Source organism: Sander vitreus, chromosome 3, assembly GCF_031162955.1.
Source record: "Sander vitreus isolate 19-12246 chromosome 3, sanVit1, whole genome shotgun sequence".
NCBI lineage: Eukaryota > Metazoa > Chordata > Actinopteri > Perciformes > Percidae > Sander > Sander vitreus.
In genome coordinates this window covers 25,429,031-25,456,179 of record NC_135857.1, presented here as the reverse complement: position 1 = coordinate 25,456,179, position 27,149 = coordinate 25,429,031, and the positions used below count along the sequence as shown (strand labels likewise).

The following is a 27,149-nucleotide window of genomic DNA, read 5'->3' as shown; positions in this document are numbered from 1 at the left end:
AGCTCAGAGATTATTGGCTAATAATATTACTGATTTAGCAGGGGGCTATCTGTGTCACATTCTCATCAGGGGCTGAGCCCCCCTAAAGGCCTGATCCTAGATTCGCCCCTGATCTCCACTTTTATGACAACCAACCCCCAGAGCAGTGAGACAACCATCCCCAACTGACCTCTTGACAAACATGTTAAGTTAGCTACCACATTGCTTTAGCTTGCTGTTGACTCAATTTAAAGCTATAAACTTAAACTTTTTAATACGTTTTTAATAACCTACAACCTACAAGAAAAATGACTCTGACACAAATTACAAATATCTCCTCACCTTAATGGTTTGTGTGTGTTCCACAAAATGACCAGTGCGAAATGAGTAGGATGGCAGGACAACGGTTTAATATCAAATACATTGTCACAGTGGCCTCTAGTTTAGCTGTAATGAGCAGTGTGACAACCAACCCCGGTCTCCCTACCATGTAATTGCGCAGAGCGTGGCTATACATTTCAAATTGTAATTTGTGTCCTGAAACATCATATTACAAAACATTAAATCATAATTCTAGTCTATACAACACGAATGTGTTTGCTCAATTGCTTTGGTATGGAACTACACATATGTGAGCAGAACAGGTTATGTGAGCCTCAAGGATATACCCGGTTTGGGTTTAACATGTGAGAGAGACAGACAAGAAGGCGGCCAGGAGAGTGGATGACTTTGTTACTCCGCCCGAAAATGTGGTGGGAGGGTGCTGAAACGAAATGTATGATGAGGGCAGCGGCGAGTTGGGACTCGTCTTTGGAGAGACAAGGTGGAGGAGAGGACTCAGCGTAACTTATGTTTTTTATCCCTCTCAAAAGGGGATTCACAGACGTATCGGCCGTGGTTCCAGTCATTGTGAGTCTCAGTGGGTTAGTTGACTCCTGGTCTCTTGGTCATCGGACAGCCTGCAGTCCATCCAATGTGCGGAAAAGGGGTCTATTTCCTCACCGTCCTGTCTGGACTCGCAGCTTCAGGTGAGAATCCAGTTTAATATGAGTGGATAAACCGAGGGAAAAGGTGATCTTTAGTTATTGTGGGGTGTTGTTCAACTCTTTATTTGCATTTGACATGATACAGTGTAGTGTGACGTATCCAAGTAGCTATAGCCTACATTTTTTTTTTAATTTTTACGTTTTGTAATCAATCGTCAATGATCCTCATCAATAACACATTGTTTCGATTGCTATATCCTCCTGGGAGCCTTATTTAAATACAATCTCCAACAATTAAAAACAATGCGATTGCATCTTAAAACTAGCCTATAACTGCTATTTTAGAACTGTGTTTGTCCAAAAGTACTGTTCATTCCCAGTACTTTTTCACATCATAGAGTGACCTTAAGACACAACAGGATGGTCGTTTTAGAGACAATCGAATTTCAAAGTAAAAGAAAACATCCTGATTGTCCATTAGTAAAAGCTCCGCAGGGACCCCTAACTTCCATCTCTGCGCGTCCGTCGTGCGTCATTGTGAAGTGGAGTGGCACCGTGAAGAACTCCTGTAAAAACTATAAAACAGTCTTACGCCTGCGACCGCTTCTAATGACTTTGCAGTAAGCTTTTACCGGCGTCAATTCCTGGCCTCATTGTGTTTTGTTTTTATGCAACCTTCACTCCTTTCCTGCCTATTAATGTGCATCCGTGCTTATATTTACAGAGACTGTGAAGTGGCCTGCTGAACGCAGATAAATCCGTCTGCTTTCCGTATACGGGGTCCAGGATATGCACGTTGAACTTGTCAGATAAACACAGCCATGGGAATAAACACTAATAGATATCCCATTGGTATAGCTGCTCACATCTAAATGCTGTAATGGCACGGCTAATGGAACATGTTTTAATATCACGAATTGGCATATCAGTGGCAATTCATTCAACAGACGCCAGGTTGTTTAACCTTGAAGTAATCTGTGTCCATCCCAGTTAAGTGGATTATATTGATTGAACATGCCCATCAACTGCCAAAGCACCATGAGGGATTCCCTATAGTAGCAAGCTTATGTTTACAAGGAGCATGTGCCTGCAGATCAGTCATAAGTTATAACACAGTCACCGGCTGACACAGGCAGAGCAGGAGGATGACTGAATATACTGTGTGGATATAGAGGGATAGACAATCAAATAACCGTATGCGGGGAAAACATGTTGGACCTGATTACAGCTAAGCAGCATATGCTATCTGTTATGCTGCAGTCACTTCTATTGTCTTTGGCTTTATTGTGTTGGCAAAATGGCACAGCGCGAGATGAAACAAGCCAGCAGACTCATCTCAATTTCATGGGACATGTATGGTGTAAAATTGCAGTTATTAATGTGTAAACAATAACTCTGATTCACGATTCTCTCTTACCAATTCTTCCTCCCTTCAGGTACACTAAAGCAGCACAAAAAAAAAAACAGTTAGTGTTCATTTTGCATACTTGCTGCTTATTTTTTAAGGAGATTGGATACATACAAAACAGAATAATCTCTCCCCTCCTGCTGATCCAAATATAATCTCAAACAAGCGTTGCAGTGGTTAAAATCCTTCATTGATTTCAAAGATACCACTCTTTTGGGTATAGATAGATAGATAGATAGATAGATAGATAGATAGATAGATAGATAGACACTTAGGCGTTTGACTTTTCTGAAAAGTAAATCAGTTAATTCATGATTTAACTATTAATTGCTAATTACAAAAATGTATTGTTGCTGGTGTCTACTGTCAGTTGTGTGGTTTGGTCTGTCTCCCCCAGCTTATATTTAAACATATCACTTAGATACAAAATATACAGAAGCAAAATAACAACTCATACACACACTGGTTAATTAGAAAAGGAAACACACTGAAAATTCATCAAACACAGACAGGAGGCTAAAAATCTTTTCTTAAACATTTTTTTATCCCCTGCTGTTGATGATAACTTCATCTTTTTATTTTTGGGCTTTACTTTAATTCCCTTTGTCCTCCTCTAACATTTTCTTCTGCAAGCACAAGTCTAAATGCTCACATGTTGACGTGTGACAACCTGTCCTGACTTACAGGTTTAGGATACACACTTAGACACACACAAGGGACGTACGCTGCTTGTTTATGCTTCAGTTGAACTCACATTTACAGTAGACAAGCAACCTCTTGTATCTGTTTTTCTGGGATCTCTTTGCCACTGCATCTCTAATCTTGCCACAATAATAAGTCAATGTAAAAAGCATGGCTGCCATGACACGCTGTACTGTGTTGACACACTTAGGAGGACGCCTGGCCCTAATGTTGGGTTGATAGGATTGCTTAGGGGTGTTTAGGGGAGTTTTTTTTCACCTTTATTTTTTCAGGCAAGTCATTAAGAACAGGTTATTATATACAATTGCGGCCTGACAAGTGACAAAGCCACTTAGGGAAGGGGAAGGAGGGCTAGAAAATAAAATACATTAGAAATGCATACAGTTTAAATGACAAAATACAATTTGAAATACAACACAGACAGCAGTACACATATACCAAGAGGAACACACGGGTACATGGGTGAGTAAGAGACCATACAAATACTTAACAATGACGCACTTATATGCAAACACACACCAATCCCTGAGACAGTGGGCTTAGGGAACATCTGTGAAGTGTTTGAGTGTGAAGGCAAGGCATTCCCTGTGTAATGTTTAGACCAGAAGACTGTGCTCCAAGTGTTAACAGGGACTTGAAATAATAATATTTCTCACTAAACTGAAAATGTTTGCAGGTTCATCCGAGGTTTGAGTCCATGTGCACACTCACATGTTCAATGTTTATCTGAAGCTGTGCAAATGCAATTAATGCATATTTGTGAGCATGGGTTTCTGTTTGTGTAGTCACATTCTTACACACTCTGTTGGCTGGTCACTCGTTCTCAAGACTGTTTAGAGTTACGGTAAACACGTAGATCTTCCAGCTAAAGCAACACCTCCTCTAGGTTTACAGAATACAGGATAAATCAACAGAATATCAGCTGTTCTTTCTGAGTCATCTGATCTGCAGGAAGCCAATTTTATAATTATTTGCCATCAGTTAAATCATGTGTGATTATATGCAGAGTCATGATGAGAGAATTAATTTCCTTTTCTTTGTTTAGTAGGCTACCTTTCATATGTACTCAGGTATATCCAGCCATTGTTATTTAAAATGCTGACTTAAATACAGTCAGGTCCATAAATATTGGGACATCGACACAATTCTAATCTTTTTGGCTCTATACACCACCACAATGGAGTTGAAATGAAACGAACAAGATGTGCTTTAACTGCAGACTTTCAGCTTTAATTTGAGGGTATTTACATCCAAATCAGGTGAACGGTGTAGGAATTACAACAGTTTGTATATGTGCCTCCCACTTTTTAAGGGACCAAAAGTAATGGGACAATTGGCTGCTCAGCTGTTCCATGGCCAGGTGTGTGTTATTCCCTCATTATCCCATTTACAAGGAGCAGATAAAAGGTCCAGAGTTCATTTCAAGTGTGCTATTTGCATTTGGAATCTGTTGCTGTCAACTCTCAATATGTTATATATCAGTGAAGCAAGCCATCATTAGGCTGAAAAATCTAAACAAACCCATCAGAGAGATAGCAAAAACATTAGGTGTGGCCAAATCAACTGTTTGGAACATTCTTAAAAAGAAAGAACGCACCGGTGAGCTCAGCAACACCAAAAGACCCGAAAGACCATGGAAAACAACTGTGGTGGATGACCGAAGAATACTTTCCCTGGTGAAGAAAACACCCTTCACAACAGTTGGCCAGATCAAGAACACTCTCCAGGAGGTAGGTGTATGTGTGTCAAAGTCAACAATCAAGAGAAGACTTCACCAGAGTGAATACAGAGGGTTCACTACAAGATGTAAACCATTGGTGAGCCTCAAAAACAGGAAGGCCAGATTAGAGTTTGCCAAACAACATCTAAAAAAGCCTTCACATTTCTGGAACAACATCCTATGGACAGATGAGACAAAGATCAGTGAGTGATGGGAAGAGAAGAGTATGGAGAAGGAAAGCTGCTCATGATCCAAAGCATACCACCTTATCAGTGAAGTATGGTGGTGGTAGTGTCATGGCGTGGGCATGTATGGCTGCCAATGGAACTGGTTCTCTTGTATTTATTGATGTGACTGCTGACAAAAGCAGCAGGATGAATTCTGAAGTGTTTCGGGCAATATTATCTGCTCATATTCAGCCAAATGCTTCAGAACTTATTGGACGGCGCTTCACAGTGCAGATGGACAATGACCCGAAGCATACTGCGAAAGCAACCAAAGAGTCTTTTAAGGGAAAGAAGTGGAATGTTATGCAATGGCCAAGTCAATCACCTGACCTGAATCCGATTGAGCATGCATTTCACTTGCTGAAGACAAAACTGAAGGGAAAATGCCCCAAGAACAAGTAGGAACTGAAGACAGTTGCAGTAGAGGCCTGGCAGAGCATCACCAGGGATGAAACCCAGTGTCTGGTGATGTCTATGCATTCCAGACTTCAGGCTGTAATTGATTGCAAAGGATTTGCAACCAAGTATTAAAAAGTGAAAGTTTTGATTTATGATTGTTAATCTGTCCCATTACTTTTGGTCCCTTAAAAAGTGGGAGGCACATATACAAACTGTTGTAATTCCTACACCGTTCACCTGATTTGGATGTAAATACCCTCAAATTAAAGCTGAAAGTCTGCAGTTAAAGCACATCTTGTTTGTTTCATTTCAACTCCATTGTGGTGGTGTATAGAGCCAAAAAGATTAGAATTGTGTCGATGTCCCAATATTTATGGACCTGACTGTACATTTACTCTACTGTATATTGAAAGAGTCAGAGAGGCAGCTACTTATCTGGTTTTGCTCACTATTTATCTGATGCTGACTGTACTTAGCAATTTAAATGAATGAGAGTGTAAATTGAGTAGAAAAGGGGTGGGGCTAGTGGTTGGGGCAGGTGAAGGACAGGATGTCTGGTCCAACTTGTAAATTTGAATGTTCCCTCTCATTCATTTCAATTGAACCCTGTGTAACTAACATACAGTATACAACTTTTCTGGTTTCGGTGTGAGTTCAGGCTACCCCTGGCACATTTGCAAATATAGCGCAGCAGTCCAATGTCTAGCCAGTTTCTGTCTTTGGTTCTATAAAGTAGCTACATAGGGAAGGAATATGAAGAAAGTTACTACAAGTGGGATTCTTAGTAAACAGTAGTGAGCAGCATGGAGGCCAGTTACGGTGGTTACTTTTTTAAAATATCTGTTACCTATTCCGTCTCTCTTTCAAACTCGGTGCTGACTAATTTGGAATTTAGAGAGCAGTCACAAAATCAGTGAACTAACTTAATAATTCCCATTACAGTTACACAGCAATATCTATCTAAAGTTTGTATAAGTGTACATTAGCCACTAAAAGCTACTGGTCATTGGGTCCTACAAGGCCTGCGTCAGTAGCAGCAAAACCTCTAACACCATGTCTACACAGGAGGCATAGCATGTGCAGCAGCAGAGCAGCAGCAGAGTGGCAGCAGCTTAAGTGCTCCATCTGTGTCTACACAGGATGTGTTCAGGTGTAGGATTGAGTGTAGATCAACCACATTTTGGCAGCGATCAGAGCTCAGCGCACAATCACTGCAGTTACACATGTAAAACAGAAGAACATAGACTTGAAGTGAAAAACAATACGCTCTGGGTTGCATTTACACGTGTAGCACAAGAGAAATGTAAGGTGTTACGCTGCCTTTATCGACAGCTGGATTGATTTAGACTAAAGTGAGATAAACGACACACAGTCAGTGTATAGATAAAAGGGTGTGTTTAATAATACAACTTGGCAATCATTTGTAAGAGGAAAAATGTGTTTTGTCTTCCAAAAGTTGTAGTCTTGCTTTTAAAAAGCATTGTTTTACAGGCTGGGTAGAATGTTTTGTAAACTGATCTTTATTTGTGAAATTGGTAGAGTGCCCCTTTAAGGTGGAAAGCAAAGAGCAGAGGCCTGTACCTCCTTCACAGTGTTTCTGGTCTGTGTATGTCATTTGCTAACTATTCATCTGCTCAGGAACAGAGGTGGAAGTCACAGTGGTACTGGATTCAGTTTGACTCATAGCATTGCAGGACACTTAACATACGGCTAGACTAGCTTTGTAGCAAATATGTGGTTGTCTTTTGAGGGTTGGACCGTCCTTACAACAGAAGCCTGTGGGTGTGTTGAATCGAAACGTACGCGTTGGACCCCCCCTCAGGAGTTTGTAATCCCAGGGAGAAGTTGTTGAGTCAGCTATGAGGTGGGAGTGGAAGAGGTTTGATGGATTAAACTCTGATCCTCACTCACCCACTAAACATTTCCTCTGGTCGCCTGATGAATTACAATTGGCCTGGAGGAAGCAGGAGGGGGGCAAAAGAAGCAGAGGAAGAAAGAGTTAGAAAAAGAGATTGATGCTTGGTCTGTGTTTGGTCTGACAGAGTGTATTCAAACCCCGTTTTCTACTAAACTACAAAGTTTGTTACCGTTCATTTGTCTATAGGGTTAAAAGCAGATTAAGAATAATAAATGCAGTATCTACATACAATTTGTGACATTGTCATACATTAAATGTTTTTTTGCCTTTATTAACAAAGAGTGATTCCCCATAAATCAAGTTAATGAAAGCTTTTAGATTTGCTGTTCCAAACACTCGGTGTCTGGTACATCTCTCTGGTAGTGAATTAAACATTTCATACTTCAGCTTCATTTGGAGTAGTAGGCATGAGCAAAGATAGTCGCCACGGATGAAATAAAACAATGCCACCTGCAGAAAGTCAAACTCCTTTAACAGAACCAACCCGTCCCCAAATCGTCACATACTGACGCCTACAAATTATAAAATCAGAAAGCAGCGATTTTACAGATAAGGACTAAATGTAGTGTTAAGAGAAGAGAGCGAGAGTTAGTACTTATGCTCTGGTATGTGCACATATTAACTTTCATCGTATATTACATGGCCACAATGTGGATATCTGAATATTACTCCTATATGTGATAGCTTGCAAAAAACGTGTGCATAAATCTACTCCTTTAACAGCCTGTGGTGTTGGACGATATGGCCTGGTTTGCAGTCGGTCTTCATCCCAAAGGCTCTGTGCAGTACTGTCAATTTCTTCTTGAGGAAACCATTTCATTATGAACCTGGCTTTGTGCACTAATGCATCGTCATGTTGAAACTGGAAAAGACCTTCCCCAAACTGTTGACACAAGTAAACTATTGTACTCATTTAATGTTATGCTGTAGCATAAATATTTCCTTAAACTGGGACTAAGGGGCCCAAACCGTGTAAACAACGGTGTTTGGTGTTTTAAGCCCCCAACGTCGTCTTCCAGGCAGCGCTGCCTGGAAGGCACTAGGATTAGGTAATGGTTAGGGTTAGGGTTAGGTGCCTTGAAGTCGACGGTCACAGCGCTGCCTTGAAGTTGACTTTGGGGGCTTAAAACACCATTGAGCGAAAACAACCCCAGAACAAAAGCACAAAAAAACATACCTTTGGCCGCACATTGTATTTGCTTTTTGGACCACTGCATGCTCATTACTGAGTGGAATGAACAGGAACCGGCATAGAGAAAATGTGCAGCATGGTATGTTACATACAGTTGTGTCCATTTCAGGGGTTCCCTCCATTTACACCACTCAACACTTAACACTCCTCAATTCTGTGTCCTCCTCCTCTGTGAATACACTGTTACCTGAACCTGCTATTCCCAGCCCTCAGTCCAGCCCTGCATGAAAGACAGGCCTTGTTTATAAGAAAACCAAACGGGGCTTATGAAACCTCTCACAAAGGAGAGAAGAAGCTCTTTGTAACCCACTGAGCTCTTTGTGTGTTTGGTCCTTTTCCTAAGTGTTTCCTCCAAAACCGGTGTAACAGAGAATCAGGTTTCCTTTGGTGGTCCCTTTGTTTCAGAACCATAATGAAGAGAGGAAAGGCACAAACACACACCGTCTAGGAAATAATGTAATGGAACCAATTTCCTGATTCAGAGTCTTGCCAACTGCTTGATTTCTCCTGCAGTGTTTCCTCCATTCTCTTAAAGTCAAAGAAGACATCCTCTTGGCCAATGGAAAGACCTTTTAAACAGTGATTGGTATCCCCACGGATGAACTGTCCAATCATTGATATTAATACTTTTGACTAAAAACAGCTTGGTTGCCTCTGCTGTCCCTTTGCTGTTTATAAATATAAATATGTATGAGCAACTGCATCAAAACTCCCTCAAGATGAGTCGACAAGAAAACATTGACAAAGATTTTGATTTTTCAATAAGGCAATCATAGTTTGTTCATTCTGTGGATTGTTTTTAAGATATTCAAAGAAAATATTTACAATTATGACAAGAGTTCAGTGTACCAAGCATGCCTCGCTGCAGTGTGAAACACACCCAGACTGGCCTGAAAATGCTATTGGCAATTGGCAACGATAATGAATCTGATGAGACAGTTCCGTTTGTTGTTGTTTGTTAAGAGATTTTAGTAAAGTGTGGTTTAAAGGTAGGTCATTGTCCGAAGAAGAAATTATTATTGTTTGATGCAGAACATATCCGAGGATTGGAGGGTGCTTCTTTTTTTTACCTTTCTAAAACCAAAAACACAAAAGCAAAAGTATAAGTAATGGAATAAACAGTGTTTATTTTACCTAACATGAGCTGCTAGCGTTAGCATGTTTGGCTAAGTAGCTTACTACATACAGATGTAACTGAGTGCCACTTTTAAGGCCAAGGAGCATTTCAACTAATTTGTGGGGCTACAGGTTGTGCCCTGTTAACTATAGCACATCCACTGTTAGTATTCGCCCAGTGTGTGAAAGCTAGTCCTGGATGCTATTAGACTTAGCAGCTCTGCTCTTTTGTGGATATGGGGAAGTTTATACTCCAACAACACCAAACAAACTCATTACCTGAGTGCACACATTCCTCATCTTGAAGCCTTTTCTCTTGTAATGTTAGAAGTGAAAACATACTGTTTGAAAATGCGAACAATAAAACATCAATCTAACCTCTGTTTTGCTTCTGCCAAACATTTTCCTTATCATACATATACTACTAACTAGCTGTACATTGTAAAGCAAGAACATTGCTGGATTAACATTGCTGTATTACCATTCTTCATGGATCATAAACTGGGATGGATGACGACTTTTCTGCTCTCCTGGAGTCTTTTAGCACAATATCATGTATCTAGCCATCAAGTGCACAATTAAGACCTTTTTACAGGATTGTTTTTTTAAAACAAGACAGCTGAAATATTTAGAAAAATTGCCATCAGCACATGCATAAATACACTACATCTGGCAACGTGAGACTAAAGACACTATAAAGCATGGTGGACTTTATGCAGTTTTAAACCTGCCTTGCCTGCACTCTTTGACATTGCGTGAAATATTATGTGGGCAGGTCAAACACTGCTTGATATTTTTGTGCCTCTTTGGAAGGCTTTTATTTAATCTTGGGATGACTGCCAAGCCAAGCATACCTAATCACACTCGAATGGGCTTGGTTTGATTATTTTACAGTAGTTGAAAGTATTTTCCCTCTTTGGCTTCAGACGGGCCAGTGGACCAGTGCAGATTGTAACAAGTAGTGTTGACAGATAGAAACAAGTGCATTAAAAGGTTCAGCAAGTTCACTTTATTGTGATATATTGGACATATTGACAAATATTATGGACTAATGTCAACACGGGTAGTACATCAAATAGAAAATGTGTGTGTGGACTTGTGCCAACAGCGAGTATCCTGTGCACATATTTGAAACATAATTCGGATGAACTCATATATTTGTATGCACTCCGGCCCTTCCCTTTTCTGTAGGGTACATAGCTCCATCTTAACAAGCCATGAAAGCTCTCTCTCTGTGTCTGGATGCTGGGTGTGGTCAGCATAGTCCGGCAGGATGTTTAGACATAAACAAACAAGCGACTTGGACTAGACAGACAGACATGCCAGAGTAGAAGAATGGACAGACAAACAAGCAAACAACACTATTATCTTATCTCCTTTCAGAAAGCAATCGTGTGGAGAAATACATTTCTCATCATTTTGGTATTCTCTTGCTCCATCCATACGGCCTTCATCTACTCAATCATTCTGCCCCTGGTCTTTCATCACTTCACTCACTCGCTCATTTCTGCTTGTTTATCTCTTGTCTCTCTTTCTCTAAATGAGTAAAATTCTGCACTTCACTGATGTAACGGCATGCATCCTCCTCAGCAATTAGTGCCTGCTAATGACTGATTAAATAGTGATCATGTACTTTTAGCCGCAGGGACAAATTAGTACTGTAATTGAGGCACTGTACATAGACCTAAATGTTCTGTCGTTCTGCTAATATTCATTCTGCCTTCAAAAAGGCCTAATTAACCTTAATTCTTAATCAGCTCAGCTTGCATCAAAGGACAGCGTAGTTGAAAGCGTTTTAATTGTATTGTTGTTGAAAGGAGCCTTGCAACGCCTATTTAAATTGCTGTAATGTACTGTACAATAAATTGGAAGAAATTTGGAAATGAGGTGTTATGGCCTGGAGGATTTGCTTTCTCTCCTGACGTATGATGAATCATTTCAGCATGCTGTTTAAACAGGCATTTAGACATATTGTTCAGCTAACCTTCCATGCGCCCTATACCGAAATCAGATACAAATCAACTATTTTATCAAGTAAAAATAGTGGGATTTGCCATGGGGCACACACTCTACTGGGTGGGCTAGAGGTCAGCACCCCAATGACAATGTTAACATTGTATAATATATAATATTGTAATATATAATTAAAAAATATATATATATTTACCATGTTATCCTTCTTAATTTAGCATGTTCGCATGATAACATTTATTAATTAGCACTAACAAAAGTACAGCTGAGGCTGATGGGAAGTAGTTTTGCAGCTATTTAATGTGATATACATTAATGTGACGATGATGCTAGATGAAAAATTTACCAAAGTGATTACAAGTTTTTGGACCATGGATGTCTGAACCAAATGGGGATGCCATCAAGCTAATAGTTGATAAGACATAACACTCAAAACCTACTCATTGTGGCGCTAGATGAAATGTCGAGGAATCACTGTTTGATTTTCTGGGGACCATGAATGTCTGTACAAAACTTCATGGGAATGCAGCCAACAGTTTTTGACCACAGTGAGCAACGGCGTAAATCCCAGGTGGGGGGGGTCGGGGAGGTCGGGACCTCCGCCCCCCAAGGGTTGTCCCCCCCTAGAAATATCATTAAAACAATGCTGTGTATTGTAAATAACATAATGATGTGTACTTAACATATCTGTGTAAGTAGTAAAACAATACAAATCCCAAAAAATGCTTTTTAAGTTTAGAAACATTTTGAGTCCCCCCTCCCTTGCCTCACAGTGGTTTGGTCCACTGCCTGCTGTACGTTAGGAATCGGATCTGCACTCAACTCACAGTCACATCGGTAGTGACTGGAATGTAGTAAGCAGGCAGTTCAAGGCTATTTTAGTCACATTAAACATCGGATGAAGTTGTTCTTTTCTCAAATAGAAATGATGCTGAGTAATTAATGAATTAGTTATGACAAAAAGTTTGCTATGTTAGTGTAATATAATGTAACGTTAGCTAGCTTGTTGGATATAAATGCACCCACTACAACTAACGTTACCACGGCGATAAGCCTAACGTTGTGTGTATAGTGGCTCACTAATTTACATTATGATCAGCTAATTTAACAAGTGTACAAAAGTATTGTATTCCTTTTATATGGGGACACTTTTTCAAAATAAGTCATTATGTTTTAAGGTATTTGTGGCTTGTGTACACATGTCCTCTACGAGTATAATTGTGGCTGTATTATTTGTGTCCCCTTCAAAAATTGCATAACATTTTTTTATGTTTATTGTCTCTCCTCCCCCCCCCCCACTGTTAGATCAGATTTACGCCCATGACAGTGAGGAGTCTATCGACTGACCAACACTGCTATTCTAAATAAAAAAATAAAAAAATGTATTCCTAGTTTGAAGACAGAGACAGACAGACGAGGGAGTTATTACTGGCTGTACTGATACAGCACTGTTATCTGCATAATGAGTATCCTAAACACAGGCAGTTTAATCCACTAACATCAGTGTTTCCATACACTCCGCAAGGTAGAGGAGAAAGCGAGAGAAAGGTTGCAGAAGAGACTTGTTCCCTTTGAGGTCCATCCATCAAAGCATTATTCTGTAATATTAAAAAGTTGTTGCAAGCAAGTTGAGGCTTATTTTCAAGATACTGATGCAGAAAACCTCCAAACAGAGGAACCAGAAAAGTCAAACGGGGCTAGGGTACCGAGAGGCCACTCGGGACAGGGTACAGAGAGGGACAACTCGGGATAAGGAACAGAGAGGCCCCGGGACAGGGGACAGAGAGACCTCAGCAACAGTGGACAGAGAGGCCTCGGCAACAGGGGGGACAGAGAGCCGCAGACGGGAGAAGCCTTCTGGCGGCCGGCGACGACGATATCCCTCTGAAGGCCGGCTGCGAAGGCGAAACCCATAAGAAGACCGGCGAAGGCGAATCCCCTTGGGAGGCCGTCCGCGAAGGCAAAACCCCTCTGGAGGCCATCTGCGAAGGCGAAAACCCTCTGGGAGCCGTCCGTGAAGGCTGGTCGACTGGTCTGCTTGGCTGGAGACTGCCAAACAGGCAACGGGAACAGAGGTTGACATGGGTGCCGACAGGGCACGAGTGGGTTTGACCGAAAACAAAGGCAAGGTCTCTGGGGGACAGGACAAGGGCAAAGTCACTGGGGCGGTCTCAAAGGCAGTCTCAGGGATAGTCTCAGGGGTACCGGCGAAGGGCATAGTCTAAGGTGTCGGGCCACAGCAAAGTCTCTGAAGTGCCGGGCAAGGGCATAGTCTCTGAGGTGTCGGGCAACAGCAAAGTCTCTGAAGTGCCGGGTAACGGCACAGTCTCTGGTCAGCTGAGGCCCTGGGAGACTGGTCAGCTGAGGCCCTGGGAGACTAGTCAGCGTAGACTCTGGCTGGACGACAGCTGAGACTCTGGACGGCTGGACGTCAGCGGCGGTTCTGGGCGGCTGCACGTCAGCGGCGGTTCTGGGCGGCTGCACGTCAGCGGCGGTTCTGGGCGGCTGCACGTCAGCGGCGGTTCTGGGCGGCTGCACGTCAGCCCAGGGTCAGGAGAGCTGCACGTCAGCCCAGGGTAAGGAGAGCTGCACGCCAGCCCGGGAACAGAAGGGTTGCACGTCAGCTCAGGAACAAAAGGTTGCACGTCAGCTCTGGAACACTGGTAACACTGGTCAGCCCAGGCTCAGGAACACAGGTCTGCTGAGGCTCAGGACAAAAAACAGGCATGGAGACAGGGAAGCGAAACTCCTGTGCTGTGGCCTGCCAACGCACCTCCATAAGGTGCCTAGCGAAGGCGGGGTCCTCCTCATGCAGGGAGCGGAAAAACTCAATCAAAAGTTCTCCAACAGAGTCCAACGGGTGAAAAACTGGCACAAACTCGACAACTGCTAGGTCCGTCTCTGGTCGGATCATTCTGTCACAGTTTGTCAGGAAAGACCAGGCTTGGACCCAAGTGCAGTTAGAGGTGATTTATTAAACAAAAATGAAGTACATACCAAAAGTGTCCAGAAAGCAACAGGCAAAAACTAATTCAAAAACAAACAGAACAGGATCTCAGAAACTGGAACTCAGACACGAAAGGTTGACTCCAGACACAAACACACTCACAGAACACACAGCAACAGAATACAATGAGCCGATAAGAGACAAGGGAAAACAGAGAGACTAAATACACAGGCAAGGGACAGGTGATACAACAGGTGGAACAAATCAGGGTGGGGCAGAACAATCAAAAAAGGAGGGAGACAAGACAGACTACAAAATAAAACAGGAAACCAAGCAAAACAGAAAAACAAGACTACCACAATAAGACGGAACAAAATACCAAAACCCTGACAATATCCTGCAATCTCATTGCAATAACATGTGTGTTTTCATTCAATAAAAATACAATTTTCTGTCGGAAAAAAGACCAGACAATTTTGAAAGATGGACATTTCTTGTAGTGTACTCTGTCTGTATTGCTTACTCCTTCCAGGTGTCATCAGGCTCATTTAAAATACATTAGGCTGTCAGGGCCCAGCGATGAGAGAGAGGCCTGTCTGTTTTTTAATGTTGTGTGTGTGTGTGTGGGAGGGGGGTCTGGTCACCCCTCTCTCGCATCCCAGCCCACAGGAAACTCTCGTGATAAGGAACAGAACATGCCGTTTAGGAGCCAAGCCCCCGCTGACATTTTCCCATTGTAACGTTATGGTTCAATTTTCCATCCTTGAACTTTTCTTACTCCTATGCCTGAAGCCTTTTACTGCCATTCAATAGAGGGCAAACCCACCTCAAGTCACTTAATTTACATTTTAAATAGCAGAAAAAAGCTTAATCCATCTTTTTAGGGTTTAAAATCATTTAAAATCCTAAATATTTATGATATAATTCAATCATAGTAAGCTATGGGAAATGGTTACAAGTATTGAGTCCGTTAATAATTGACAGCTAGAGGTTACATCTCATGCATTTTACATCAGACTACAGCATAACCCTGATGCTAGTGATTGCATCAACAAAAACAAATTATTTCATATATAAAACTGAGGCCTGGGATGATGCGTGCACTCAGGTGATCCATCGAGCCACAGACAGCTCCTCTGTCAGATTGAAATATCCAGGTCTCTCATCAAGTGTTTTGCTCGTTCTGCAGGGTGCTCATATGCAGTGTGCAGGACAAGTCTTTGCTAAACTTGAGCACTGTGGCTACAGTCTGACAGTCTGCTGTGTGCGTGGGCATTGGCTTTTAATAAGGCTAGACATGGCTCCTGATATTACTAGGGTATATAGAGTCTATTTTTTAAATAGACCAGGTAATGTTGGACTAGACAGCCTGTACATAAACTTCCACAGAGACTTAGACTCCTACACGCACACTCACTGGGTTGCATTAGAATAAGGTTGGATCTACCTCAATAAACAAGAGTCTGCAATCTCGTGAAGAGGGAGACGTGATCGGCTGGTTCCTGATGTGATGCTGACCGGCTGCCAGACAGGAACTCAGCATTAAGCATGTCTCTGTCTTAGACAGTGTATGTGTGTGCCGGTGCATGGTATGTGTGTGTGTCAGCGCTAACTCCATTCTGGGGAGCTCCATCCATCATTCTGTTGAAGAGCCAAATCGTTGCCAATATCCCTCTCCGCTCTTCCAGTCCATTCATTTTCCATCTAATAGGTCTACCACGTACTGTAAAGATTGATATAGTCCATATCTATATAATATACAGCAGACTCTCAATTTCAGCCCTGTCTCAGCTGCAGTACTGTAGCTTAAGTGGCTATTATTCATTAAATGTTACAGATTTGGTCTACTGATCTAAAATCAGTTTGGACTTTCAGGATGTAATAAAGCAGATGTTCACTTACTGACTCACTCGCAGATCAATTTCATACTTTCAGCATTTGGACCAATCTGTAGGATTTTAGTATAAACTGTAATATATGTATATAATACAGTTAGAGTGACAACATAGTGATTGTTCTTGCAGCAGCACTGCGTAGGCAGAGGTAGGGTCACTGGGTGCATTGTATGTACTCACTAGGCAGGAATTTACTGATGAAGGTGAATTCATACTATGTCTGTTGCATTGCATTTTTGTATATGTATGTTTGTTTCAAAAAACATTGATCTAAGTATTGATTTGGCTCTGTATGCCATGCATTCTGCTTTTTAAAGTAAACTCTGCTGCTGTGTCATATGTTTTAAATGTTGCAGGCGTGCTGCAGGTTAGCGGGATGCGTATATACACAACTGGGAATGTGGAGGCAGTCAACGGGACGGATATTCGTCTGAAGTGCACATTCCAGAGTTCCTCTCCCATCAACCCCAACGCCATCGTCATCTCATGGAGCTTCAGACCCCTCAATCTAGACCAAGAAGAGTCGGTGAGTGTGTGTGTGTCTGTGTGTTTGCGAGAAAGTGAAATCAAACCTCAAACCTCCCTCATTGTGTCAGGGAGCATCCACCCCCATAGCCAACAGAGAGAGGAGTCTATGAGTCATGCGACTCATTACAGAGCGTCTGAGCCAGCCTATGTGTGTGTGTGTGTGCGCATATGGGGCACAGAGAGAAAAAGATGCGGCAGGCCGGGGTTTATATCTTGTCTTTCTTTCTCTGTGAGAATAAAATACTTTCTTTCTCTAGACTCAGTTGGGTATGGCTTTCTATCTCTGACAATACAACCAATCAAATCCATTATTGCTCCAACCAAATCTACCCATCAATTTTCACTTTTAGGTGTTCCACTATCAGCAGAAACCATACCCTCCTTTAGAGGGCCCTTTCAGGAAACGTGTCGTTTGGGCCGGTGATGTCATGGGCCGTGACGCCTCCATCATACTTCAACAGGTCAAGTTCACCTACAACGGCACTTACATCTGCCAGGTCAAGAATCCGCCGGATGTCCACGGCACGGTTGGAAAAATTCGGCTCTGTGTCGTCACCACAGGTCAGCACTTTAATTGTCAGACAAAATATTTCTTTGTATACTGTATCATGAATATATTAGTGTTTTTTTCTGTGCCTCTAAAAAAATCCACATAATTTCAACACTTGCTGAAACGCCAAATAAGAGAGGACAGCAAAGTACATGAAGCAAAGGAAAATATGTTTACATTTCAGTGAAACTCCTCGATAATATTCAATTGAAGGACATTATTCTTAGAACGTATGTTGTTTGCTATGAAAGTTACTAAACTAAATCATGCAAATGTTCCAGACATATTGAATAATCAAATCAAATCAATATTACTGATTATGAGATGTATTATTTAGATAGTTTACTCTGGCTTCCTGGGTGACCCAGACAATCAGAACTATTGACCAGAGCTACTTATTTTATACATTGTCTTTTCGTATAACTGTTGAAACAGGCAACATGTGAACAAGACTAAAGGCCTTTTTATACTTCTGCGTCAAATCTACGCCGTTGCTACGCACGTAGGTACGTGAAGACACAAACCTATGCCGGACCCTACGCCATAGCCTGACGCGCACCTCTCGAAGGATCAAGTTGAGGAGCGTCTTATAGAAGAAGTAAGAAAGTACGACCATCTTTATAACTAGTCTTCGGCGCACTACAAAGATTGCCAGATGGCAAACAATTCATGGAGGGAAATTTCCCAAAATGTTGGACTGGACATCACGGAGTGCATGAACTGGTGGAAAAGCCTGCGGGACAAATTTGTTCGTCTCTGCAAAAAGCTGGCGCCAAGAAGCGGTGATCCAGGTGGCAAAAAGGTGCCTGCTTTTTGCCATTTTCTGTCCTGGCTGGCACCCCATGTCAAGCACGGGGACATTGAGTTGAATTTCGAATCTAAGGTAAATATAAGTTTGTTGTTTACCTCTGTTTTGTGTGGGCTACTAAGCGAGCTAGCTAACAATGCTATCAGGTTGTCCAAATACATGTCGCCGTGGTACATAGTCTGTAACGTCTGTGCAAACAAAATGTAACATAACATAGCATGCTGAAAATGTTGGTTTGATATGCTGTTTTTATAGCGCTAAGTTCGTTGTTTACCTCTGTTTATGTGGGCTACTAAGCTAGCTAACAATGCTATCAGGTTGTCCATATACGTGTCGCCATGGTACATAGTACATAGTCTGTAAGTGTTGTTGTGATATGCTGTTTTCATAGTGCTGCTAATTCCATATCTTATAACAGACTTCTGGTCGCAAATCACACTGCATAGACCACAAATGTAATTACCTGCACAGACGAAGACCAACCAACTCTCTCTTTGTCTTTCACAGGAACAGACCTCAACAACATCCTCAGATTCCGACTCTGTGCCATCCACTTCACCTACTGAGCCATCCTCAGTGCCCCCCCAGTCACCAGCCTCACCTGCACAGCCATTGTACACCCAACCACCACCACCTGTGTCTGCTGTGTGTGGGTCCCCACTTTCAATGCTGCCACAGTCACCTGTGTCCCGAGTGGGGTTGAAACGGAAGAGGAACCCGGATGACTGGCTGGTAAAGCAGATGGCGCAGCTAGATGAACGCAGGATGGACCTCCAAGAGAAGCTGCTGCAGGACACCGGCGACGAGTGTAGCAGATTTGCCCAGACAGCTGCTGATCTGCTACGGAGTGTGCCAGAGGGCCGGAGGTCTGATGTCATGTTCAATATGTACAAGATGCTGTATGACAGCAGACAGCAGCATGACTGAACATTTGCACCCTTCTACTGATTCAGTGCACTTTTGTAAATAGTTAAAATTTTCATATGTTGTATATTAGTTCTATATATATTGTGTTGTTTTTTTTTATATTTCTTGTACTTAAACCGTTGCCCTTTGTTTTTGGCACTTTACTTATTTTGACATTAATAAATCCAAGTTTGTTTTGAAATAAGTTTGTTTATTTACAATTCAACATTCATGGTTACATCATGGTATCATAATCAGAAAAAGCTTCATTGCAAAGTATGTTTTTTACATGAGGAACTTGTTTTGGTGTTGTAGGTACATGTCAGACATTCCTTAAATGTAAGAAGGTTAAGAAAATCAAGTATTAGAATATAAACAATATCAGTATAACATATACACACAGAGCAGTACAGCAGAGTAAGTACAGTGGCATGTAGAGCCAGAGGTGGAATATATATATATACACACACACATACATATATATACATATATACACATATACACACACACACATACATACATACATACATACATACATACATACATATCACTCATTGACCAAGTGTGCCACGGCACACTACATCATCCTGCCATGGCACAGTTCCATGTGGAGACTGAAAAAAAGCCTTCAGGTCATTCCGAACAGCTATGGCAGCTCGGGTGGAACGGGCCCTGGACATCTGTGTTGGATCTACAGGGGCAAAGTTTGTGTCGTCTGCCACCATTCTGCGCCACTCTCCAGGCTGCACCGTTCCATCAGAGTCACAGTCTGCAAAATCTGGGGGTACGTATCGGCTCCCTGGGGTGCTCGCTTCGTCTGTGTAATTGAGGTAGTTATGCAGTACCACACATGCTTTAACTACATTCACAGCTTTGTCTGGCTGGAACTCAATTGGTCTTCCCAGAATTCTCCACCGCGCAGCCATGATGCCAAAGGTATTTTCAATCACGCGCCTTGCTCTGGAGTGGCGGTAGTTGTAGATTTGTTGGTCATGTTCACTCCTGTTAGGAAAACAGAGTATTATTCACTGTACCACAATCACAATCAGCTTTATTGGCCAGGTTTGCGTTAAACAAGGAATTTGACTCCGGTAATCTTTTGCTCTCAAAGTACAACACTGACTTAACATATAAAGAACAATGAGTAAAAAAACAGAATGAAGAGTAAGAAATATATAACCAAAAAAGAATACTGTTAAGTATGCAGTATAACAATACAATTTACAAAAAATATCCAATAACAGAGAGGGATCAATCAATCATAAGGTATAACAAACATGTTATGAAGCCACAATGTACTGTGCTTTAATTAATTGTATTTACATACCTGGAAAAGGACGCATGAGATTGCGGTGTAGGGGGAAGGCAGCATGAGCAACGATAACGTGGGGGATTTGGACTCCGGTCCCTCAGCGGTCGAACAACCGTAACAAATGCGCCCATCGTTGGCCTCTCTTCGTTCACTGGTCGTACATACCAACTTCACCGACATCTTCTTTTCCTTCTGCGATTTAACATTTGCAATAAAATCATTTGTTGTTCAATGTCAATCATCTCCAGCTCCAACAACACTCTCGCTCTTTCGCTCGCCATTTCCAGAAATGAAAAAAGTGGAAACAAAACAAACTATCAAAGAGTTTCGCGATTGACCCTCCGGAAACCACACACCCTCTAGCGTCCTGGCGGTGGAATGCACCGCGTTGCCAAGAAACACGTTCAACCCCGACGCAGAACTCCGAAAGGGTCACGACGCCGTAGTAGCTACTATGTCAACATACTCATATTTATCAGTTATAATGTTTACTATGTTCACCCTATTAGATTAGTGTGTTAGCATGCTAATATTTGCTAATTAGTGCTAAGCATAAAGTGCTGTTGAGGCTAATGATATTGGACAAATACAATTTTTGACCTGATAATGGCACTTAAGGAAGATACAGGAAGGTTTTTACAAATAATCCTGTGTGGGACATGAATCAGTTTACCAGTTGATTGCAATCCATCCAATAATCAATACTCAATCAATAGTCATTTTATTCAAACTCACAGTTAGGATTAGGATACATCCTATGGGAACCATGGATATTTAGTACCAATTCATCCAGCAGATGATGAGATATTTCACAGGATAAGTGGAAACTTAGACCTGCTGCAGGCACTACAGGAAAAGTCAGGGAATCAACACATCAGTAGGATTTAGCCTCTGGGTACCACAAATGTTTTTTGTTTTTGTTTTGTTTTTACAAAATGTTCAATCCATCCAATAGTTTTTGAAATATTTCAAACCATAAATGTGAATTTCAAGGTGGCAAGTTGGTAGGATTCATCTTCTGGGAACCATGCATATCTGTTCTAAATATCATGGCAATCCATGTGGTAGTTGTAAAAGACATTTCACTGAAAGCCAAAAATGTTAGGTGCTGAAAGGTTAAGCATTCACCAAAGTCATCCTTATCCCCTGGGGACCATGAATGTCTGCCATCTGACAGCCAGACTGACTTGCCATCCCTATGCCCACACCAATGACATATCTAAAGATAAAATATGCTTTTGTAATAATAACAGCTTACAACAGACACACAGTTACAAATGCACAATGCCTTTGAGCAGTGTTGATATTTTGGGTTTTACCAAGCAAGCACACTCAGTCTGCATTCCTGTATGTCCTTCTCACCCACAGCCTCTTTCTCCGACCTTCTCCTTCTGGCGTTGGCCATCGGGGGTGGTATTGCCGCTGTGGTCATCCTCCTCATCATCATTGTATCCTGCAGGCGGTACAAGAAGAGGAGACAGAGAGAGCGGGAAGGGAATGAGGAGGCTCCCCGCAAAGAGAGAAAAGACCCCACTGTGTGGTAAGACCAAGAGAAAGACAGAGGGAGAGGAACAGGGGGATGAGAGGAACAGAAGAATCACACACTTCCTCTCTTGCTCTCCTTTTAACTCTGGGGTTTGGTGCTTCTTGGGACCAGCTCTTTTTCTACTGGACGTTTCACTTCCTCCTTCCTCTCCACCGCAGTCTTTGAATCCCAAACCTTGACTAGTTGATGGGCAGCTGTCATTAACCAGAGATAAATTGGGAATGTGTCTTTGTATAGGAAGCTGTAGATACAGAACTTTAGCCAGACTACTGTGTAGCTTTCATGATATCACTGTGTGCCTTTCATTTCTGGAGAGAAACAACAGTTTTATCAGCTCATCTTTTTCCTGTTCACCTAAATGGGCTTCCAAGCACATTTCCTGTTTAGAGTAAATGTTTTGATGATGTAGAGGTCGAACAATGGTGTATTCCTGCTGTTTACTTGTCTACTAATACATTTCAAACCCAAACATACCACAGCAGTACAAGACACATGTTTGATATATTGCTTCAACAAACAATAGAAACTGTGGAACAATGAATGAGCACCTCCCTAACTTCCATTAAAAATGTGTTACCACATGATGGGAACATTATGAAAACCCATACATGTCGGGGATCTGTATCTATCAACCGTTATTTCAAGGATCGTATATATCAGCTGTCTGATCCACTTTACTGTGGTTCTTCTGAATCCACAGGAGGATGTTGGTGTGCCTGTCTTTTTTTCTGTTTTTCACTACTGAAGTTATATTGCTGTATTTCTGAGATTATGTGCTGTAACCTGATGTTGAGACAGAAATAATCAAGGTGCTATCAAATAATCAAAACCTGATGGAGAGCACTTGGTAGAAACAGACATTTCATACAGTACTTACATGCAATATCAATTCTAAATTTCATTGACAAAGTGGCAAATCTTTTTACCAACCCATAGCCAATGGCCAATGTTTGTTTTGAACAATAAGCTGTTTTGTCAAAAGTATCTTTTTTCTGTTTCTCTCTTGGGTTTTCAGATCTCTCTGTAATAGGTGCCATAACTAGTTACTGTCACCACAGTGTTGCAATACTGTAACTCACTGTATTCACCAGACGTTAAAAGCCAAGCTCCTCAAGGAAAAGTTGACTGTTTTGCTTTCATCTTGGTCGATCAGATTTATTCAGACTTGAAAAAGTTTGCGAAGGAAGCACATATTTTTACCCCAATCAATCTTCGCTCTCAACTTGGGACAACTTAAACATGTGTGACACTAACCCTTGTCCCTGCTGCTGTGTTTGTGTTGTCTATTCGTCTTCGTCCTGTCCCCATTGTGTGTGACTTATGCAGATGCATACACATAAATAATTCATGACTGTGTCATGCATGAATTAAAATCCCTCTCCCATGTGTGTGTGCTATGTTGCTCCCCCTGGTGCATGTCTCCCTCTCCTCTCTGTGTGCGTGTGTGTCCCAGCCACCCATTAAGGGCCGTCAAACTCTACCTATCAGAGACGTCCATAGAGATTGGCAGTTCAAAAGGCATAATCTCAGACCCCAGCATCAAAGAATCAAGCTCCTCAGAGGACAAAGGCTCAAGCCAAGGTGATGACAGCGACAGCTACGACTCCGACTGAGGATGTGGGGACAGACAGGGACTCAGAAACACTGAAGCCAACCAGAAAGCTCACTAGAGAGATGCCCAGAGTGCACACATGGATTGCTTTCCATGGTTCTACCGAGTGGAGATGTCAGTAGGGAAGTAGGGCTGTCAAAATAACGCTAACGCTAACGTTAATTTCGATTAATTAATCTGAGAAGAAATAATGCGTTAAAAAAAATAACGCAGATTAATCCATTCCATATTGACCTTTGACCCGGTGCCGTTCTAGCCACCATTCAACTGTAAAATGAAGGAGGGAGACGAGAATGCGCTGCCTGGATCATTGATTGGAACATTTACTTATAAAAATCTTCTTCCTGAATAGGGTTGGGTACTGAAATCCAGTACTAATACGGCACTGGTGCCGTAACGACCTGTATCTACCAGACTGAATAGCAACACGGATTTCGGCGCCACTGATATGTTTGCGCCTCTCTCGGATGCTCTAAAACAGACGTTACAGGCAACAGAAACATCGCTGCACGTGACGCTAGTTAACACTATACTCGGCAGCAGCTAACATTAGCCTACCGCTAGCTAGTAGCTGGATTAAACCTAAACATAAAATGCTGACAGCAAACGCTAAACGGTGTAAAGTTTGACTGTATTTCACTGTAGAGGATTCAACACCGGGATGTAACAATCTGCAGCTGCCGTTGTCGGAAAAACACAGACTGGTAACGAAATGAAACTTCATGGTAATGAAACTGGTAACCTGTGGCCTTGTGGTGCATTCAAAGTTATTGTTAAATGCCCTTTTCCCATCTGGTGGTTGTAAAATAGTGAAATAAGTAATTGTTATAGTTATTACATTATTATTAAATCATTTAATTTTAACCATATGGCCTTAGCAATAAACAAGCCGTTCTTTAATGTTGCCGACTGTTGTTTAGTACCCTTCTTTTTTTTTACTTCATTAAAAAGTATCGGTTCAGGCACCGTTAAGGCACTGGCACCGTTTTAAAAGTACCACTTTAGCACCGGTATCGGAAAAAAACCCAAACGATACCCAACCCTATTCCTGAAGCAATTTTGAATTTATTTCCTCAGCATAAATGTGATGTTGCTGTCATTAAGTCTGAAGGCCAAATACTTGACCAGTTAGCGAGCAACCACATGCACGCACCTGTCTTAAGTGTTGTGTTGGCGCACACAGTCAGATCTGAAAACCCTTTGATTACAAAATGTCCTTGAGAGCATGTTTTCTCTCTGTGTGTCTGTGAATGCATCACGTCTACTAACAGTTGATTGTAACACCTGTTTTTCTTACGTTTTATGACAGAATTTTGTACTTGTGATGTAATGCTGAGCAATATGTTTATAGATTATTATTTTTGTATTTGTTAGATAATGCCAGAAGTATTTTATCACATTGTTTAAAATGTCACTGTATGTGTTTGTTATAGAGCCTTTATATAATGAAAAAGATTTTCTAATAAAAATGCCTTTAATTGTTTACTGCATTGGGTTACGTCAAAATTTCACCACACAAAGGTAATCTGGGCAGACACTAGCTGGCCAATGAAATAATACAAACAAATAATCACAAATAACTTGAAAATATTTGAGAAAACTCATCTATTATGTAAGTAAGGGATCTTGTCATCCATCATTTATTATGCATCATTATCTTTAATGCATTGCCTCCAGCTGTGTGCTTATGGTGTGCCTGTCTGCATAGTTGTTCACTTGTTTACCTGTAAGCATTACTGCAGTAGACTTAGACTTAGACTTAGACTTCTCTTTATTGATCCTTTTGGGATGACTCCCGCAAGGAAATTAGATTTCCAGCAGCGGATTTCAGCAGCTTACAAAACACTCACACAACACAACTCTTTTAATAAAGAGGTATAAAAAATACTTCTTCTCCGGGAACCATCACCTTATCGTGGTGGAGAGGTTTGTGTGTCCCTATGAACCTGAGGGCTGTGTTGTCTGGAGCTTTGTGCTCCTGGTAGGGTCTCCCAAGGCAAAGTGGTCTCAGGTGAGGGGCCAGACAAAGAATGGTTCAAAAATCCTATGAAAAATCGAGGAAGGGATGAAGTGACCCTGCCCGGAGGAAGCCCGGGGCCCCCGTCTGGAGCCAGGCCCAGATGGAGGGCTCGTCAGCGAGCGTCTGGTGGCTGGGTTTGCCACGGAGCCCGGTCGGGCACAGCCCGAAAAAGCTACGTGGCGGACATCCCTCCATCCCATGGGCCCACCACCTGTGGGAGGAACCGCTGGGGTCGGGTGCGCTGCCACATGGGTGGCAGTGAAGGTCAGGGGCCTCGACGGACCAGACCCAGAGCAGAGGCAGCAGAGGCTGGCTCTGGGGACGTGGAATGTCACCTCTCTGTGGGGGAAGGAGCCGGAACTTGTGCGGGAGGTGGAGCGCTACCGGTTAGATCTGGTGGGGCTTACCTCTACGCACAGTCTTGGTTCTGGAACCATACTCCTGGATAGGGGTTGGACTCTTTTCTTCTCCGGAGTTGCCCAGGGTGTGAGGCACCGGGCGGGTGTGGGGGATACTCACAAGCCCCGGCTGAGCGCCGCTACGTTGGAGTTTAACCCGGTGGGCGAGAGGGTCGCCTCCCTACGCCTGCGGGTTGTGGGGGGAAAAACTCTGACTGTTGTTTGTGCATATGCACCAAACAAGAGTTCAGAGTATTCGGCCTTCTTGGAGACCTTGAGTGGAGTCCTGCATGGGGCTCCAGTCGGGGACTCCATAGTTCTGCTGGGGGACTTCAACGCGCACGTGGGTAATGATGGAGACACATGGAGAGGTGTGATTGGGAGGAACGGCCTCCCTGATCTAAACCAGAGTGGTTGTTTGTTGTTGGACTTCTGTGCTAGTCATGGATTGTCTATAACGAACACCATGTTCGAACATAGGGATGCTCATAAGTGTACTTGGTACCAGAGCACCCTAGGCCAAAGGTCAATGATCGATTTTATAATCGTTTCATCTGATCTGAGGCCATATGTTTTTGGACACTCGGGTGAAGAGAGGGGCGGAGCTGTCAACCGATCACCATCTGGTGGTGAGTTGGGTCAGGGGGTGGGGGGAAGACTCTGGACAGACCTGGTAAGCCCAAAGCGGGTAGTGCGGGTAAATTGGGAACGTCTGGAAGAGGCCCCTGTCCGACAGACTTTCAACTCACACCTCCGGCGGAGCTTTTCGTGCATCCCTGTGGAGGCTGGGGGGCATTGAACCCGAGTGGACAATGTTCAAAGTTTCCATTGCTGAAGCTGCGGTGAGGAGCTGTGGTCTTAGGGTCTTAGGTGCCTCAAGGGGCGGTAACCCACGAACACCGTGGTGGACACCGGTGGTCAGGGAAGCCGTCCGACTGAAGAAGGAGTCTTTCCGGGATATGTTATCCCCAGGCGACTCCGGAGGCAGTTGCAAGGTACCGAAGGGCCC

The 27,149-nt window shown here is 42.5% G+C and overlaps 2 protein-coding genes across 2 annotated transcripts; both read left to right on the top strand.

The window, feature by feature from the left end:
- Nucleotides 1-747: 747 nt before the first annotated feature.
- Nucleotides 748-25,205, top strand: LOC144515639 (myelin protein zero-like protein 2). The gene is made up of 4 exons (XM_078246659.1): nt 748-1,007; nt 16,817-16,986; nt 17,339-17,549; nt 21,933-25,205. Exons 1-4 carry the CDS (start codon nt 953-955, stop codon nt 22,106-22,108), a joined length of 612 nt encoding a protein of 203 aa, XP_078102785.1. The 5' UTR covers nt 748-952; the 3' UTR covers nt 22,109-25,205.
- On the top strand, nt 17,556-21,279 carry LOC144515638 (uncharacterized). Its single transcript, XM_078246658.1, has 2 exons — nt 17,556-18,421; nt 18,854-21,279. Exons 1-2 carry the CDS (start codon nt 18,194-18,196, stop codon nt 19,271-19,273), a joined length of 648 nt encoding a protein of 215 aa, XP_078102784.1. The 5' UTR covers nt 17,556-18,193; the 3' UTR covers nt 19,274-21,279.
- Nucleotides 25,206-27,149: the final 1,944 nt, after the last annotated feature.

Bases quoted from the DNA above. Each gene is read 5' to 3' on its own strand.
- LOC144515638 (XM_078246658.1), top strand. From the start codon at position 18,194: ATGGCAAACAATTCATGGAGGGAAATTTCCCAAAATGTTGGACTGGAC. The intron at 18,422-18,853 runs GTAAATATAAGT...TGTCTTTCACAG, and splicing joins AGTTGAATTTCGAATCTAAG to GAACAGACCTCAACAACATC.
- LOC144515639 (XM_078246659.1), top strand. From the start codon at position 953: ATGTGCGGAAAAGGGGTCTATTTCCTCACCGTCCTGTCTGGACTCGCA. The intron at 1,008-16,816 runs GTGAGAATCCAG...TAAATGTTGCAG, and splicing joins GTCTGGACTCGCAGCTTCAG to GCGTGCTGCAGGTTAGCGGG. The intron at 17,550-21,932 runs GTCAGCACTTTA...TCTCACCCACAG, and splicing joins GCTCTGTGTCGTCACCACAG to CCTCTTTCTCCGACCTTCTC.